Below are 17,321 nucleotides of genomic sequence, written 5' to 3' on the forward strand. Positions count from 1 at the left end.
CAAAAGTACAGAAAATAATAAGTGTCTTAATCTTTATTTGTGTTAAATACAACAAACATAGTACAGCTGTTGCTTTACGATTTCATTGCTGAAAATGTCTTTCCTATCAATTGTCTCTGCAAATGCTGCTCTCTGAATGCTGAAGCTGCATGCATCACAGGGACACAAAGCACATGTTGCCAGCTTGCTCCTAATTGTAATATGTAAGATAAGTATTATATCAATAAGTATTATATTAGCCATAAAATACCACTTCCCGAACGCTTCTGTGTGGTATCAGTTCATTAATGATTCCAACAATATCATGTCTCATATCTGTATTGGTATAGTTGTGATGTTATGATTGGTCAGATCACCTGTCAATCAAACTACTTCCGTCAATTGCAATATTTAACAAAAATCTTTTATTCACAAGTGCATTATACACAAGTCAAGTTACACCATAGTTGCACTGTAAAGCACAAAAAATTAAAACAGAGCAAATGTGAAAACGTAAAGCAAACGTGAGCTAACAGAAAATAAAAACGGTTCAGAATTAATGGAAGTGCACCTTTCCATTACGATTTGTCTAAATTAAAATCTTCACCGAGATCCTTTTAAATCAAACTCTCTCTCTTGGGTTGATTATCAAACTGAGAAAGCAGACGACACAAAACATCCGTTTTAATTTTTAAGGAATTTTGTAAAACTTAACATGACCAAGGCTATGTTTTGTATTATCCAAGGTCTTACAAATCAACTTTGTGCAAAAAAGGGTTTATGACAACAATAATGTGTCAGTTTGATGCATTGACTGAACATTTTAAATAAGGCTCTAACAGAAAAAAAGATGTAAATGTGTGAATGTCAAGAGATCCAAAGAGGTGTTCTGTGGATGAAAGTAGTAAAACTCTAACACATCAGGCCCTGCATTAAAGCTAGTGTTGGTTTTGGACACCTTGTGGTTTTCCAGACTTTTTGTCTTGTTGCAGTCCACGTCCAGTTCCAGGAATACCTCTACCACGGCCTCCAAACACACCTAAAAGGACAGAAGAGATATTATGTGACAACTTCAAAAATGGTGTTAACACAATATGATATTCCGGATTTTCAGTAAACAGATCTCAGAGTGCAGTGATCTCTAAAGCGGCAAAGCAGAATGAGAATTTGAAATAAAAATGACCTCTCCCTGTTGCACCTCCTCTCCCAGGTCCGCCTCCCCTGCCCTTTCCTTGTGGTTTGTTCTGCTGCATTCCACCTCGGCCGCGTCCCTTTGACACTACTTCCTCTTTCACCATATCTATGATCTCATCAGGGATTCTTAAGTATTTAATGGTGCTTCCTCTAATGTAACATTCCGGCATCCTCCAAAACTTATCTCCATCCTGTAAAACATCACACAGATGACATCACTTACATTTCAACTTAAAGTTGTGTGACCTCTCAAACACAACAATGTTTAAAATACTCTTAAGAACCCTTCAAGGTGTCTTGAGCGCTTCTCTAGAGACTGTGTTTTATTTACCCGTGAGGTGCAAATAACTTCTCTCAAATTGATGTTCATCCAGTTGTCACAGCTGACCAGATGACCGTTGTATGTCTCACCATTCTTCAACTCCACCAGCTGGAAACAAAAGCAGGATGAAATACAACCTAAGAAATTGACAACTCCTTTAGCTGGTTTTACTTTAATCTAACAAAAAATATTGTGGAGGTAAACTGATTGCATCATTTGAGAATTGTTTCTACCATCAACAACGTTGACTGCTACTGTTGGGTCCATTAATATTTGAAGAGAGGCAACATTTTTGTATATTTTAGCTGTGTACCAAAATGAATTCAAGTAACTGTTTTGTAACGGATATTGAGCACATTCTCAGCTTTATTTAGAGTGTATTCACATCCAGATTAGCTGAAGGGTTTAGTACAGCTCTTTAATATGTAGCTTCCAACTTTTTCAAGGGACCAAACGTAATTGTACAATTGAATCAAAAGCTGTTTTATGGACAGGTATGGGCTTTTTGTCGAATAATTTTTCTTCATAAAAGAAGCTTGTTAAAAGTCTGGAGTTGATTCTAAGTGTGGTGTTTGCATTTGGAAGCAGTTGCTGTGAACCAACATCGTTGGGTTCAGGGAGATCAATTGAGCCGACGCACCAATTTAACAATGTCTTTAGTACTTTTCTGGACCTTGACGACAACCATAATGTCTATGAGGATGTCACCTAAAATATCTTTATTTGTGTTCCGAAGACGCCGGGAGGTCTTAAAACATATTGAACGTCATGTGGGTGAGTAAAAAATAACTAAATTTTGAGGTGAACTTTTCCATTAACGTATATAGATGTCCAGGTTTATTTTTGTGCCGTACTTTTTTTCCTCAGAATGTACCAAATTGTTGACTTAGCTGCTCTTTAAGTTCCTGGCATCTTTCTGATGGGTTTGCTGTGTTTTTTTATCAAACTACTATGGTCTGTTTCACTTGTATGGAGATCTTCCTGAACCCCAAGATTAGGGTTCACAGCAACATCTTCCAAATGCAAACACCACACGCAGAATCAACTCCAGACCTTTAACATGTAATCATATGAGAAAAGTATTAAAGGAAAAGCCCATACTTGTCTATAAAACAGCTTTTGATTCAACTGCCCAATTACTTTTGGTCCCTAGAAAAAGGGGTAAGCTATATATTGAAGAGCTGTAAAAAACTGTCATAAACCCTTCAGCTAATCTGGGTGTGAATACACTGGAATAAAGCTGAGAGTTTGCTCCTTAGGCCAATATCCATTATAAAACTGTAACTCGAATACATTTTGGTACATAGCTAAAATAAAAAGTGTGCCTCAGTTAAAATATTTATGGACCGAACTGTATATGGATTTTTGGCAGTTTATTTTATACCAGAAACCTTGCAATTAAACATTGTTTGATTAACGACTTAACAAGCAGCTTTATATAGCTTCGCCAAAATAAACCTTCACAAACCAACATAAATTACTATGATAGTCTGTGAAGGAAATAAATGAGAAGCGTTGCATTCTTTACCATGATGCTAAATTAATATTGTTGCTCTATTAGGGCTCAACGTAAAGAGTTTCTAAACAGAACAAGCGGCACATGTGGGGCTTCGTACTCACCATCGGGTGGTTCTGCGCTGTTTTTAGTAAAGATAACGGGAGCTGGAAAACAATAGAAGTCAAATAACGTTAAACCAGCTCATCACCTCGGACATAGTTAGAATAATAATCAAATAGAAAGATTTTAAATGGAAAAAAGCACATTGAAACTCTCAAGTTGTGTGATCTAGCGGTGTATGTTTCTCTGTGTTTGCATGAGTGTGTATTAGCGTTCACAGAACTGTATTGTTTACATCAACAAGTGCAGATTTAATGAATCAAGATAGTTTCAAAAATCTGAATCTCTGTTACAGAGCAAGAAAGTGAGCGCCAATCCACAACGCTCCATCATAATTTACAGATACCTCAAGACTAATAAGCAGTATTATGTGTATGCTTACCATTTCAGCCAAACGACTTGTTAATCTTATGTAACTGTGGATTGAATAGAGTAACTGAAATCACAAAGGTTTGTTCAAAATCGAACGTACAACCTAGAGCGGTCGAAATGACTGCGTTCAAAGATTTACTTCCGGGTGAAAGCGGAAGTTGTCAAAATAAAAGTCTATGGCAAACGTCACTGCTGTTTGCGAATCAATATATTTACATCAATTTTCGTGCAACTTGTTTTATTTAAGAACAGAGTAAACGTCTCAATAAAATGCTGTTTATTTCAAAATAGTGTGGTATTTGTATACATTGAATTTTGGTAAATTAATGATGAAAAACAATATGTACAATATGTACAATATCAAATATGCCGCTTCAAGAGTCCACTTCTGTCACGTTACAATTTTTGTTGTTGTTGCTTTTTCTTCAGATGCTTTTCTTGAGTTTTTCCTTTTATCTTTTCCTTTCGCTTGATTTTGTCAAGTTCATGTTTCCTTTTTTCTTCCAAATCTGGATCCTATGATGTCAAAATAAAATAGGTCAAATATAAAGCTGAATCAAACACAATGTAAAATTGAATTTTTTTACATATCTTTCCTTTACAGAAAGTTTACATGAAGAGCTTTATTTTCTGACAGTGTGAAAACAAACTAACTTTTCCATCTAGAATCATCTGTTTCCTTTTGTTGATGTTCTTTTTCTCATCAAAATCAGTTGCCTCCAGTTTCTACAACAGAATAAAATATTATACAATAAAATGGATGTTCTGTGTGAAACAAAAAAATGACCACTCATAAAATGGAGTCTCACAATTTCACATTGTCGTCTGGTTACATTGACCTGCGTGAGGATCTTTAACACCTCTTTTTCTTCAACTGGAAACTCCTTCAATTTTGCCTCTAAAAATACAAACAATACAGTAAATCAATACATCAAGTGTAGACTACCATTGAATGTGATTTCATAATAGCAATACTTTAGAGCCTGGGATGACTTTTAAAAATTAAGTGCCAGTTATAAATGTATCTGTAAAATTGGTTCATTAGGCCCGGCTGACTTAAAACTTTCTGGGTGAACTTACGGATCAGTTCCTCAATGGCATTGACAAGGTGGATGTCGTATTGTGTGACTAGTGTAATGGATACACCCTTTCGTCCTGGACCACAGAAAAAGGACAATGTAAGCTAAAAGCACAAAGGTTAACTAATGTTAAGAGCACTAATAGGTCAGCACTAAACTCACCAGCTCGAGCAGTTCGCCCCACTCTGTGGATGTAAGTTTTAGGCAAACCTGGCGTGTTATGGTTGATGATAACCTGTACGGTGGGAATATCCAAACCCCTTCAGATAAAAACAAACAAAAAATACATTAGAGGCAAATAAATATTCAAACTGAAATACGTTTGTTTTATCCTTGAAAAAAACCTGCATTAATTTGGCTTGTTCATCTCTTAGATGTAAACAACACATTTTTGAGAGTGTACAAAGCATATCAATATTTAAAGACTGTTGATAATTGGTTGCTTGTTGCTGACAACTCTAAAGCTGTTTCACAACACTACACAAATTTGACTTACAGAGGTTAGAAACCATTATGAGAATGATGAAAAATGCTTCATACCTAGAAGCAACATCCGTTGCTACGAGAATTTTGAAGACGTTTGACTTGAACTTTGCCAGGTTGGCAAAACGCTGTCTCTGGAAAATAACACACAAAAACTTAAGCCAGAAATTAGGCAAAAAGTACAAATCTGTTTTATCTAGGTAACACGTCCTTTACCTGCTTCATCATTGAGTGCAGAGAGATGGTTGGGAATTTGAATTCACGCAGCATCATTGCGAGTATCTGACAGTTCCTGTAATATTTATAAACTTTACATCACATCATCATCTTAAGCTAAACATTCTTTTGCACCGAAACTGAGGACTTACTTGCATGTGTTTGTGAATATTATGACAGACCATTCAGCATGTTCATCCTGGAACTTCTGAATGAGATGGACCAGGTAAGCATCCTTGACCTTCTCAGGAGTGAGGATGTATCTCTGATCCAACTCTTCTACTGTTTGCACACTGAAAGAGAGAAGAACACTTTCTTAATATTTATCAACATAATATGTCTACTACCTGATCTGTGTCTAAACAGCTTTATGGTTTATTAGCATCAACACAACAACCTCACTCATGACTTTGGGTCTACACACACACACACACACAAACAAACTGTGACTCACTCAGATTTGTGCTCCCAGAAGAAAGGTTTGTTCATGGCGATGCTCTGTAGCTGCTGCAGTGTGTCTGTAAGTGTGGCACTGAACAGCAGTGTCTGGCGTTTTGCGGGCACAACTCTAAGAATGACCTCTAGGTCTTTAGTGAAATCCGTGCAGCCCTGCTCCAAAAGACGGTCAGCTTCATCCAGGATCTGCCAAAAAACACAGAATAATTGTTTTAAAAAGACATGCTCCGAAATTTTGAAGACAATACAATGCAAAATATTTAATTGGAATGTTTGAAAGTTCAGCATCATTACTAGAAACTGGATTTTCTTCAAGCTGATGGTGTCAGAGCTTCTGATGTGATCAGCAAGTCGTCCTGGTGTAGCAACAACAACATGAGGCTTTCTCGACAGCTCTAAACCCTGGGTGACCATGTCTTGAAAGAAAAACCAACATACTAAATAAAGCGTTTGCATATACAAGACATTAAATATTTTGCAATCACAGTTATTTGTGTGACAAGGTCAGGATACTCTGAATACCGTCTTACCCATTCCACCCACAATGATACAGTCCTTCAAGCCCAGTGGCTTTCCTAATGCTCGGAACTGTTCTGCTATCTGGTAAGCAAGCTCTCTGGACAGACAGGAAGAGATAATGATGTCACAGCTGACAAAACATTCATAAGAAAAATGTAGGTAAAAAAGTAACGAAGTAAACCTAGTAGGGGTTAAGACCAAGCAGAAAACACCATAAGGGTCGTCAGACAACTTTTGCAGCACTGGGAGGACAAAAGCAGCCGTTTTCCCACTTCCAGTCTTTGCACAGCCCATGCAGTCCCGACCTGAGTGAAAAACACAAATCGGGTGACAAAATGATCACTGCTTTTTGCTTATTACAAGTTCAACCACCCAAAACACACGAAAGTACAACCAATACTTGATTGTGATTTATTGCACCACACAATTATGCTTTTATAACCGATTGATTACTGTGATCTTGAGATTACTATCGCGTTTAAGGCTGTTATGACATACAGGTTTACATCTTTACCTTCCAGTATGGGTGGGATACATTTCTCCTGTACTGGCGTTGGACGATTTATGCCCATCTGCTTACACTGCTGGATCAACCAATGGCACAGCCCGAGAGACTCAAACGTAGCCATTTTACCAACATCAACAAATAAACCAAAACCAAATGTTTTCTTCAATAAAGACCTCTTTGTGAGGATCGATCGCAATGATCCTCGTGTGTGACTAGACTGGACGCGTAAATTACACGTAATGTGATGACGCGATGACCACGCCCCTTAAGGTCAGCAGCAGCAATTATCAAATTAAAGTATAAACGTGGTTTACGCAGGCATAATGTGTGCTTACTTCTGTTTACTCTACTATAGCCATGCAGAAAAATACACATTTCCATATTTCAGATACAAATATTTGTAAACAAACGCCTTTAGCATAAATCTTTAAGTGGAAAAACACTTTCCGGACTGGAGCAGAGGTTAAACGGGCTTCTGAACTCCACCGGAGGTGCTGCAGAGAAAATTGATGCTAGAGGCAACTCAAGGCTCCCAAAAACCTACCTACTGGTGGCAAAAAAGAAACTGCAAATAGGGCTGTATACTAGAATACTGTATTCTGTTGTGTGTATACAATGAAAATAAATTGAAAATTTGGCCAAAAACATGACTGAACATAACATACTTTCTTATTATCAATTTAAAAGTTCCAGTCCCTGTTCATATAACTATACACTATATTCCAAATGTAGGCTAAATCAACGAGCACTAATAATAAAATATGTTCACAAGAAAGAGGGCCATCAAAAAGATGATTCAAATTGTCTGCAAGAGAAATATAATGAATAGTGAGTCTATTTGAACGGCGTTTGCTTTTGTACTGTGTATGTATAATGTAGTTAATACAGACAGTAATGCAGTGTCTGAGATAGTACACTGTTAACGATTTGCTTGTATTTTTACAGTAAGTTACTGGCAGCACGGTTGCTCTGGCCACTCGTTCAAAAACTCAAATCTGTCATGAAGAATGCCCATTCATTTGTGCCAAACTCTAGAAACATTGGTGTGAGAAACATTGAACCTGAAAGCCAAAGCCTTAAGAGGAAGGTTTAGTCTCAACTTCTTTAAAACTGAAATTAGCTGTTGAAATTTGGAATGCACAGACAAATGACCACAGGCTCACACCTGTAAAACCTGCATTAACACCAAGAAGTTGGGCGATCCGGTGTTAAACTTTGTCATTTCTTCATTCTTCTTGAAAGAGTCTTGGCTATATGTGTCTAGTACTTTAGTCCAAATGTCATGCAGCTGTGTTATGATTTGCTTAAGAACATCTTCAATCCTCTCAATGCCATCCATGGTTAGGTCTGTCTGACATATCCTGCATCTGCATAAAATGTGACAGTGGGCAAAGGGGTCACTATTTGAAATGACTCAGCTAATTGCTGTCCATGTCTTCTAAGCAGTTAACATTCTTTAAACATTTTAAGTAATGTTGTCCAGTTTATTTTCAGGAAGATATTTCGATATCATAGATATAGATTATAAATATATATTTACAGAGGACCTGAAATGATTGATTATTAATTACGACCATCAAATAATTCTTTGATTATTAATAAATCAAATAATGGAATAACGTTCATTAAAAACGTTTCCACAACGCAGATAAACACACTTGCATCGTCTCCGCGCTATGTTGCATTAGATAAACTCAATCAACCAGCGTGCAGCGCGCTGCAGCTAAAATCACCGGTGACTCATCTACACTTTCTGATTGGCCAGTACGTTCGTGCCCGTTTCTGACTGGTTGGAACTCTTGACGCTACGAATAAAACGGAAAAGAAATCGCCGACATCAGATAATGAACGTAATGCGGTAGTCAAGCATAACGAGCGGATGGTTACTGGATGTAAATGACACAACAACATATATAAGTTCTGCAACAAAAAGACTGGAAGACTGAATGTTTAGGCTCCTGCGGAACCTACGTTTAGACCTTCATTGAATTGCTGCTGCTACTGGGAATCTTTTTCGAGAGGATGTATCGGGATTGCTCTGAACCGCTGAATCGCATAGAAACTAATAAAAACAAACGGCACACGTAGTTTATGTTGTTTAACGGCGTCATATTGAATAGATGTAAGGCGAAGGCGTGCAGGAGTGGCGCTGTGTTCGTGAGCGCGCAGCGGTTGCGGGGTCGCGCTGGTCGGAGGGTGCGCGCGTGCAGGTGCGCTGAACTCGTAGCACCTGGATTTTGTCCTTCAGTGCAGGCCGTGCAGTATTATTGGGGGTGAAACAAAACATTACTCTCTTCAATCTGATTATTAAAATAAATGCATTTTATTCCAGACAATCAATATCCGAGGTTTCGTTTACTGGGTATTATCGTAATGTGTTTTGTTTTCTATTTTAGTCATACTGAGCATGGCTAGCGGTGATTTGAGTTTGTCCACATGATGACCTTCATCCTGGCTGAGCATGGCGGAGTCGGACGGTGTGGATTTGAATCGAGTTCAAAGCAGGTAGACATGCATGCTGCAGCACCATCTGTTGCATGTTTGAGAGGCTTTTCATAAAGCTACAGACCTAAGCCACTATAATGTATGGAGAGAACTGATTGAATAACGGTTGTTTACATTCTGTGACCGTACGAAAATGTTTATTTTTACTTGCCAGTGTTCATTTCGGTCACTGTGTTGTTCTGCCGTTGTTATTGGATCTGGTCCTATCAAACATAAACAATGTTTATGTATATTGCGCGGATCCCATTTCTAAAAAGTACAGATGCCTACTTTATGGCAAATTATTCGTAATATCTGCCAAATGAGATTTGAGTCTAAGAAAGTCTACCCAGTAAAATAAAGTCTCTTTAAAGGAACGCGCTGTGTTCACAAACACCGCTTGAGTTTAAGGATTTTGGTCACAACAACTGTTTGGTGTTTGGCATTCGTGAGTCTAATGGGTTGCATTTCCATTTGATGAATAATTGAAAACGAAGCAGCATTACAGAGATCATGTTGATGCAAGAGTTTAGAAACTGAGAGCTGGTGCTGGAGTGTCTGGATACAGCAGATGCATTAAGCTAAGTTCTATTCACTGTTAGTGAATTCATAATAAGCGGAGAGTGGTGAAGGATAAGGTTGTTTCTCTCTCTTTCCAGCATGGCTAACAACAAGAATAGCGTGCTTCGTTGTACTTTCTCGGCCCCCAGCCACAGTAATACTCTCCTGAGGGGGTTGTCTGCATTGCGAGCTCAAGGTCAGTTGCTGGATGTGGTTCTTGCCATTGACAACGAGCGTTTTGAAGTTCACAAAGCTGTTTTGGCCTCCTGCAGTGACTACTTCAGGTGAGACATTACACGTGTGGTATAGAGTGACATTATTTAATCAAAGGGATACTTCAGCCAGGAAACAAAATGTCACCATGTTTTACTCCACATTGTTTGTTTGCTTTGGCTTTAAATGGCGAGCACAGTGATTCTGTGTTGTTGTTTTTGTGTTGAAAAGTGGAGTGCTGGATTTCTGAGGAGCTTTTGAATAAATCAATGGCAGTGAAATCAAACTTTTCCCCAGTGTTGTGAAAACCGTGTGCATACGTATATGAACTGCTTTTCTCTATCCTTGGAAATACTGTTACAACTTTTTTCAGACTTATTTTTAACAGCATTTAGATAGGATGTATTATTATTTTACTGGTGTGACCTTGGACTTCTGCTTAACCCTGGGAAAAATAAAGTTTGAAAAGCAAGGCATCAGCCTAAAATGCCTATAGACGTTTAAACTGAAAAGTTTTGAATCCCGCTTGTGTAGTGTTTGTTTGTGGCAATTTTTTGCAATGGTTACCACACAAATGTGTGTGATAACATTTTTTTTTTAACCTAAGGCATATTTATTCAAGACAACTGAATTTCTTTTGCATATTTTGCACACATCTTTATAGTAATTATTTTACTTCACAAAGAATTGAATTGCAATGTTTTTCATAACCTTGAGTTATCCTGTTAAACTCTGCGGTCCCCTTGAAGGATCCAAATTCCTATCATTAACATGTGTGTCAAAAGTGTCCATAGTTGACAAATAATTTGTGACAAATAAAATAAGTTCAAGTTTCAGGTATATGACAAAAATTAACCATATAGACTGTTTCAGCGGCAGCAACATACTGTAAACAAACGTTATGTGTCCCAAACTTCCAGTAGACCTCTGCAAAGAATCAAACAAATGATCAACTGTTGACTAGTTTTAATTACATTTAATCCAATTAATATACAGTACAATAAAAGAATGATGTAAATCAATATTAACATAAATCAAATACAAAATAAATCCTTATATTATAGACGAACACGGACAATTTAACTTCGGGCCAGACGCATGCACCTGATGAAACCGTGTTTGGATAACATCCAAAGTGTTAGCATACATTTTTATGGCTGTATTGACTTGAAAACAGAAAACTAAACTGTCGAACATTTTTCCCAAGCTGTCACTGGAGCTTTACATATTAGGACCTTTAAAAGGGTACAGTCCCAATGACAGTTTGGGACCATTTTTACTGTGGGTCCAGTAACAAAAATATTAACACCATACAAATGTTAAACCAACACAAATGTTTGGAATAACATGAGGTTGAGTAAAAAATAACCCTTTAGCTGAACTGTTCCTTGGAGTAAAAAGGTCTTCTGTGTAATATTCTTTCTGATCCACACAGAGCCATGTTCACTGGAGGAATGAAGGAGTCAAACCAGGACACCATCGAGCTAAAAGGTCTATCAGCCAGAGGACTGAAGCACATCATTGATTTTGCTTACAGTTCTGAGGTGACTTTGGACCTTGACTGCATTCAGGATGTTCTTGGAGCGGCTGTGTTTTTGCAGATGGTACCTGTGGTGGAGCTTTGCGAGGAGTTCCTAAAATCAGCCATGAGTGTGGAGACTTGTCTGAACATCGGCCAGATGGCCACCACATTTAGCCTGTCCTCCCTCAAAAAGTCTGTGGATTTGTTTACATTCCGTCACTTCCTTCAAATCTCTCAGGAAGAAGACTTCCTACACATTCCTATGGAGCGGCTGGTGTTCTTCCTCCAGAGCAACAAGTTGAAGAACTGTAGCGAGATCGACTTGTTCCAAGCTGCGATCCGCTGGCTGCAGCAGGATGAGTCCAGGCGAGCCGCAGCCAGCGAAGTTCTCTGCCACGTGCGATTCCCATTAATGCGGTCGTCTGAACTAGTAGACAGCGTCCAGACGGTCAGCATCATGGTGGAGGACGTTGTGTGTCGACAGTTTCTTCTGGAAGCCTTCAATTATCAGATCCTTCCGTTCCGACAGCACGAAATGCAGTCTGCCCGAACTTCCATCCGATCCGACGTCACGTCGCTAATCACGTTTGGCGGCACGCCTTACACCGACAACGACCGTTCCGTTAGCGCCAAAGTTTATTATCTTCCTGACACCACGGCACGACAGTTCAAAGAGCTTACGGAAATGGAGATGGGGTGCAGCCATGCATGTGTGTCTGTTCTGGACAATTTTGTGTATGTGGTGGGCGGGCAGCATTTGCAGTACCGCAGCGGAGAGGGTGCGGTCGACTTATGCTTCCGCTATGACCCCCATCTGAACCAGTGGCTGCGGATCCATCCCATGCAGGAGAGTCGAATTCAGTTTCAGCTCAACGTGCTGCATGGGAAACTTTACGCCACAGGGGGGCGCAACCGATCTGGCAGCATGTCTTCTGTCGAGTGCTACTGCCCTAGGACAAACGAATGGACATATGTGGATTCCCTAAAGAGGAGAATCTGGGGTCACGCTGGGGCCACCTGCGGGGACAAACTTTACGTCTCCGGTGGGTACGGTGTGTCTGTTGAGGATAAGAAGACGCTGCATTGTTATGATCCAGCATCTGATCAGTGGGACTTCAAGTGCCCCATGAATGAGCCGCGAGTCCTGCATGCCATGATCAGCGTGAATAACCGCATTTATGCCCTCGGGGGCAGAATGGACCATGTCGACCGCTGCTTTGACGTTCTAGCTGTAGAGTATTACATTCCAGAGACTGATCAATGGACAACGGTCAGCCCGATGCGTGCCGGTCAGTCAGAGGCTGGCTGCTGCTTGCTGGATAAAAAGATTTATATTGTTGGCGGATACAACTGGCATCTCAATAACGTCACCAGTATTGTGCAGGTTTATAACACCGAGATGGATGAGTGGGAGAGGGATCTGCATTTTCCAGAATCTTTTGCAGGAATAGCTTGTACGCCAATCATACTGCCGCAAACCACCACCCAACGCTAAGAGTTCAATCAACCCAAAGCACAAATTCTTTTCTATGTGTCATATAACCTTATAACACGGATAGAATTGATTTGAAAGATTTTCTCTTATGATTGAAAGGGGTCATTATTGTATGTCTTATGTGCTTTTAAACATGCAAATGATTTAAGCCCTGTTCATTTTGGTGCAATTAAATGATGCAGAATCATAAACATTCATGAGGAACTTGTTGAGAACCTGACCATAGTTTGGGGCATTTTTGTAGTTTGACCTTGTGTTTTGTTCAATTCATATTCAGTGGGTACATGTCGGAACCCCTCATTAGGCCAAATAGGAAAAATGCCATGTCTTTATTTCGAAAATCCAACACAATGTCATGACGGTTTGAAACTATTTTAATATGTGGCTAATTTCTATATGAAGTTGTACTTTTTCGTACATTTATAGGGATAGTTCGCCCAAAAATGAAATTTCTGTCATAATTTACTCGCCCTCGTATCATTTCAAACCTGTTCGACTTGTTCTTCCACAGAAAATGTAAAAAGATATTTTGAAGGAAGTTTGTAACCAAACAGTACCCATTCACTTCTATTGTATGAACACAAAACCAATGCAAGTGAATGGGTGCAGGTTAACAACATTCTTCAAAATATCTTCTTTTGTGTTCTGCGGAAGAAAAAAAGTCATACAGGTTTGAAATGACAAGAGTGCGAGTAAATGATGACCGAATTAGAATTATCGTGTGCAGTTAGGTTTCATAAAAATGTATGCAAAACTGCCAGTTTGTAAAATAGTTATGTTTTCCTGTGAGATCATGTTGGAATATCTTGGTGATGGAAGTTGTTTACGTGGATGTTACCAGAGACATTGAAAAACAGAGTTAAGACACTCGCATATACGTCTTTTGGAAGAATGGAATGCAGAAGTAACTCGTGTCATGGAGTGACCAATAGTTCCAAACACTGCACTGAAGCCCATTCATGTCTCCCAAACTCATTTGCTGTGAAGTTGGTGAAATAACATGATGGAGTGTCATAATACTGTTTTTCAACGGGTCTGGATGTTACTAACTGACATGAAAGCATAAACCAATTGCATGCATAAACTCATATACTGAATCTCATGTAACTTTTCATTATATTTAAAAACAAATTTGATTATCTATTAATTGTTTAGCACCTAAACGACTATAAATGATCTAGGAAGCCAAATAGCAGAGGGCCTAAGTCAACGTGACACAATGACGCAAACTTGATCCTGGTGAACTTCTAAAACATAAACATGCTTCTTGAGAAGTTGGGTCTGATGTCAGTGTGTACAAGTCAACAGCTGTAGGGTAAGGTTGATGTTATGTCTTTGTTCTGTTGTTTTTCTTTAAAATGTGTTTAATAGACCTTACACACAAAATGTAAGCAGGTTTTGTGTGAATCCGTCTCCGACATAAATGTAACAGTCTTGTGTTACGGACAATTTGACTACACATTCCTTGAGCTCATGGTTTGTGGATAAAGCAAAGTGTCTCCTGAAATGAGGTTTTTATTGAAAACACAAATAGGTTTGTTATTAACTCATATGCTGCACTTCAAATGTATGCATATTTATCATAACCTGTTAAAACATAAAAATAAAAAAAAGTGGCAGCGAATGTTAACATGATCATACAATCGTATATCATAAAGTATTAATCATTTATTATATTACCGACCGAGAGTTCTCCGTTATCATAAGCAAAATTTGGTTGACTTTTGATCTGTTGTCAGTTTTGTGTTTTTTTTAGTAAGACACTGTATCAGTTTGAACTATTTAAGTGTCACAAGCAGGATGAAAACCGATGGCATTTTTTTTCTATTGAAACCTTTTATTTCTTCATTTTTAATATTTTGGGGAGCATTTGTAATAATTGTAGCCTTTGTCTAACAATTGCTTTTTCCACCAACTGAGCAAGCACATTTCAGAATGCACTTTAATCAATAACGTAATGACTGAAATATTAAAAAGGCGTTTTTGTATCAATTGGTCATTTCCACAGTATATATGCAGAGATTGGTTATGGAGCAGTGGGAGAAGCTTGTGGTCTTATTTTGATACTAGAACTATTACTTCCAGTCTTTTCTCTTAAATTTTTGTTGCCAGACTTTTCTTCCAATATATGAATGTGAAAAGAAACTACCTAATCGATTAGTTCACTCAAAAATGAAAGATTTCTGTTAATTTATGCACCCCAGGCCATCCAAGATGTTGATGATGGTTTATCCAGTACAACACTTAAGGAACCGTATTTTGCCTAAGCTGTGGTTCTTGGTCATTCAAAGTCCTCCGATGCCAGTACTTTCTTTAGGAGTGAAAATAGCAGATACAGGCAACAAAAAGTACTTTGAGTTCACCCAAAAATTTTAATTCTGTCTTCATTTACTCACCCTTAACTTAAGTCTGTATACATTTACAGATATTTGGCAGAATGCTTTTAACCAAAACAGTTCTTGGACCATATTGACTTACTTTATAAATGTCTTTCTTCTGTTGAACATAAAAGAAGATATTTTGAAGAATGTAGGAAAGTAAACAGTTCTGGGGCACTTTTGACTACCATTGACATGTTCCTATAGGAGTCAATGGTGGCCAAGAACTGTTGGGTTACAAGCATTCTTCCAAAGATCTTTCTCCATGTTAAACAGAACAAATACATTTATACAGATCTGGAACAACTCAAGTTTGAGTAAATGTACAGAACATTTTATTTTTGAATGAACTGTTCTTTTAATGTGGCTTCTGATGATATGATGAGGTTTTATGAAGCAAATAGTTTGGCCTGTGCAAGAAAAACATTTTTATGTACGTTACATTACTAGCCATCTGTAGCCTCTGCCAGTCATCCTTACCCCATCTGAAACTTCAGGTGAATCAATTTGGTATCCCTGTGGCGAGATGGGCAATTGTATCTCACAATGTAGGTGTTTGGAACACTGGCGAAATGAGTAGTAAAAATGTCCCTTTCTCTTTATCTGAGACAACCCTTTGTGTGGTGTCTTCTTCCTTCAGTGCCTTTTAAGAACACAAAACCTGAACATGCCTTTTCTGACTGGATTCATATAGATTACTGTTAATGTTGTAAATGTTTGAATGTTTTTTTCACTGACCAATTGTTATGCTTCCTAAGGCTTCAATATATCGTTGTATAATAGATTATGAAGGACCACAGTTTTGGATCAAAATAATCATCACTTTCGTATGTTTGTGAACTATAATGTAGCGTTCTGAGATGTTTTCCTTTATTGTGTGCAGATTAAGAACAAGATGACTTATTACATTCATGTTCTGCTCTTGTAGATTTGTCAAATTTCATTTAATGGGCATTTGTGGCATAATGTTGATTACCACAGAGACAAATTGTGTATTTTAACCTCACTGATAAATGAGTCTCACTACAATAAACAGACCGATTTGGATGTCAATGGTATCCCATTAATGCAGTTTGTAGTGAATCTGAAATATTCCTTTGTGGCGTTTCCAACAAAGAAATTACATTTTGTGTATATATAATATTGTACATAATGACAGCAGTGAATGACAGTCACAGTCAACTCAGGGAAACCTTGAAATTGAATAGTGGGCAACATCTGGAAAAGATTGTCGTCTTAGCTGCGGGTCACATTCAAATGGCCTTTATTTTTTCTTACTAAACTGCTCAAACATGTCATCCTTAATAAACCCGTTGCATTCTGATGCTTTTTATTCTAACATGCTGGGAATGATAAAAGCCCGGTCTTTTACCTTGTCATTTCAAATCAGTTTTTTACAAAAAATCTTCATATACACTTGAGATATATTAAATACTGTTCTGAATTATGAACTTTGTGGTATTATACATTTAAAAAATGTGAATGTATTCTTGGCACTTTTTGGCATTTACATGCTTGCTTTTTTGTTATTTCTATGATTTTTGTCTTCCATGCATAAATGCTTCTGTGTTTTGTGTCTTTATATTGTCTAAATAAACAAACTAAAAGTTGATGGTTTGGTGTCTGTCTGCACTTGATGTGGTGTATTGTTTATCTTTCATTTAAGAAATACAGAATTCTTTTAATTTGGGCTACATTTTTAGATGTATAGTAAGCTTTCTTAGTTAGAAAATAGTATCTAAATCTAATGAACGTTTTAAAAGCATGCAAAAGCTAATTTTAACAAAATCATAAAGAAAACATTTATCTATTTAAACACCTAAAACACTTAACACAACAATATTCATACTATAATTATCAAGTATGTATGTGTGCGTATATGACATGTTTCATTATTAAATATAAAACGTTATCTAGCTATC

General features: G+C 37.9%; 3 protein-coding genes across 9 annotated transcripts; 1 reads left to right on the plus strand and 2 right to left on the minus strand.

Moving 5' to 3' along the window:
* Nucleotides 1-385: 385 nt before the first annotated feature.
* Nucleotides 386-3,663, minus strand: lsm4 (LSM4 homolog, U6 small nuclear RNA and mRNA degradation associated). Its single transcript, XM_079483096.1, has 5 exons — nucleotides 3,496-3,663; nucleotides 3,116-3,157; nucleotides 1,505-1,603; nucleotides 1,163-1,364; nucleotides 386-1,018 (listed from the first exon to the last, which is right to left on the minus strand). The coding sequence occupies exons 1-5, from the start codon at nucleotides 3,496-3,498 to the stop codon at nucleotides 918-920; spliced, it is 447 nt and encodes a 148-aa protein (XP_079339222.1). The 5' UTR covers nucleotides 3,499-3,663; the 3' UTR covers nucleotides 386-917.
* ddx49 (DEAD (Asp-Glu-Ala-Asp) box polypeptide 49) lies at nucleotides 3,555-7,007 on the minus strand. 4 transcript variants are annotated; one of them, XM_079483095.1, is made up of 13 exons: nucleotides 6,753-7,007; nucleotides 6,420-6,543; nucleotides 6,250-6,335; nucleotides 6,014-6,135; nucleotides 5,718-5,905; nucleotides 5,416-5,556; nucleotides 5,264-5,339; nucleotides 5,105-5,181; nucleotides 4,727-4,824; nucleotides 4,566-4,640; nucleotides 4,295-4,383; nucleotides 4,140-4,211; nucleotides 3,555-4,001 (listed from the first exon to the last, which is right to left on the minus strand). In XM_079483095.1, the coding sequence occupies exons 1-13, from the start codon at nucleotides 6,865-6,867 to the stop codon at nucleotides 3,882-3,884; spliced, it is 1,383 nt and encodes a 460-aa protein (XP_079339221.1). In that variant the 5' UTR covers nucleotides 6,868-7,007; the 3' UTR covers nucleotides 3,555-3,881. The 4 variants fall into 4 exon arrangements, with proteins under 4 accessions (XP_079339221.1, XP_079339219.1, XP_079339220.1 ...); XM_079483093.1 differs by having other exon boundaries at nucleotides 3,710-4,001; nucleotides 5,718-6,135; nucleotides 6,753-6,983; XM_079483094.1 differs by having other exon boundaries at nucleotides 3,710-4,001; nucleotides 6,250-6,543; nucleotides 6,753-6,981.
* Nucleotides 7,008-8,460: 1,453 nt separating this feature from the next.
* klhl26 (kelch-like family member 26) lies at nucleotides 8,461-16,983 on the plus strand. Of its 4 annotated transcripts, none has more exons than XM_079483222.1 (4): nucleotides 8,461-9,019; nucleotides 9,143-9,251; nucleotides 9,890-10,075; nucleotides 11,440-16,983. In XM_079483222.1, exons 2-4 carry the CDS (start codon nucleotides 9,208-9,210, stop codon nucleotides 13,019-13,021), a joined length of 1,812 nt encoding a protein of 603 aa, XP_079339348.1. In that variant the 5' UTR covers nucleotides 8,461-9,019; nucleotides 9,143-9,207; the 3' UTR covers nucleotides 13,022-16,983. The 4 variants fall into 4 exon arrangements, with proteins under 4 accessions (XP_079339348.1, XP_079339350.1, XP_079339349.1 ...); XM_079483224.1 differs by having other exon boundaries at nucleotides 8,539-9,019; nucleotides 9,731-10,075; XM_079483223.1 differs by having other exon boundaries at nucleotides 8,577-9,019; nucleotides 9,728-10,075.
* The last annotated feature ends 338 nt before the right edge of the window (nucleotides 16,984-17,321 follow it).

This window comes from Barbatula barbatula (genome assembly GCF_947034865.1).
Source record: "Barbatula barbatula genome assembly, chromosome: 20".
Lineage (NCBI taxonomy): Eukaryota > Metazoa > Chordata > Actinopteri > Cypriniformes > Nemacheilidae > Barbatula > Barbatula barbatula.

Excerpts from the sequence above, each read along its gene's own strand:
- lsm4 (XM_079483096.1), bottom strand. Across the intron at positions 1,604-3,115 it reads CAGCGCAGAACCACCCGATG|CTGGTGGAGTTGAAGAATGG; the intron begins GTGAGTACGAAG and ends TTTTGTTTCCAG. Across the intron at positions 1,019-1,162 it reads AGGAGGTGCAACAGGGAGAG|GTGTGTTTGGAGGCCGTGGT; the intron begins GTCATTTTTATT and ends CTGTCCTTTTAG.
- ddx49 (XM_079483092.1), bottom strand. The coding sequence starts at position 6,867 with ATGGCTACGTTTGAGTCTCTCGGGCTGTGCCATTGGTTGATCCAGCAG. Across the intron at positions 5,340-5,415 it reads ATATTCACAAACACATGCAA|GAACTGTCAGATACTCGCAA; the intron begins GTAAGTCCTCAG and ends TAAATATTACAG. Across the intron at positions 4,641-4,726 it reads GGGGCGAACTGCTCGAGCTG|GACGAAAGGGTGTATCCATT; the intron begins GTGAGTTTAGTG and ends TCTGTGGTCCAG.
- klhl26 (XM_079483222.1), top strand. The coding sequence starts at position 9,208 with ATGGCGGAGTCGGACGGTGTGGATTTGAATCGAGTTCAAAGCAG. Across the intron at positions 9,252-9,889 it reads TTGAATCGAGTTCAAAGCAG|CATGGCTAACAACAAGAATA; the intron begins GTAGACATGCAT and ends CTCTCTTTCCAG. Across the intron at positions 10,076-11,439 it reads TCCTGCAGTGACTACTTCAG|AGCCATGTTCACTGGAGGAA; the intron begins GTGAGACATTAC and ends TGATCCACACAG.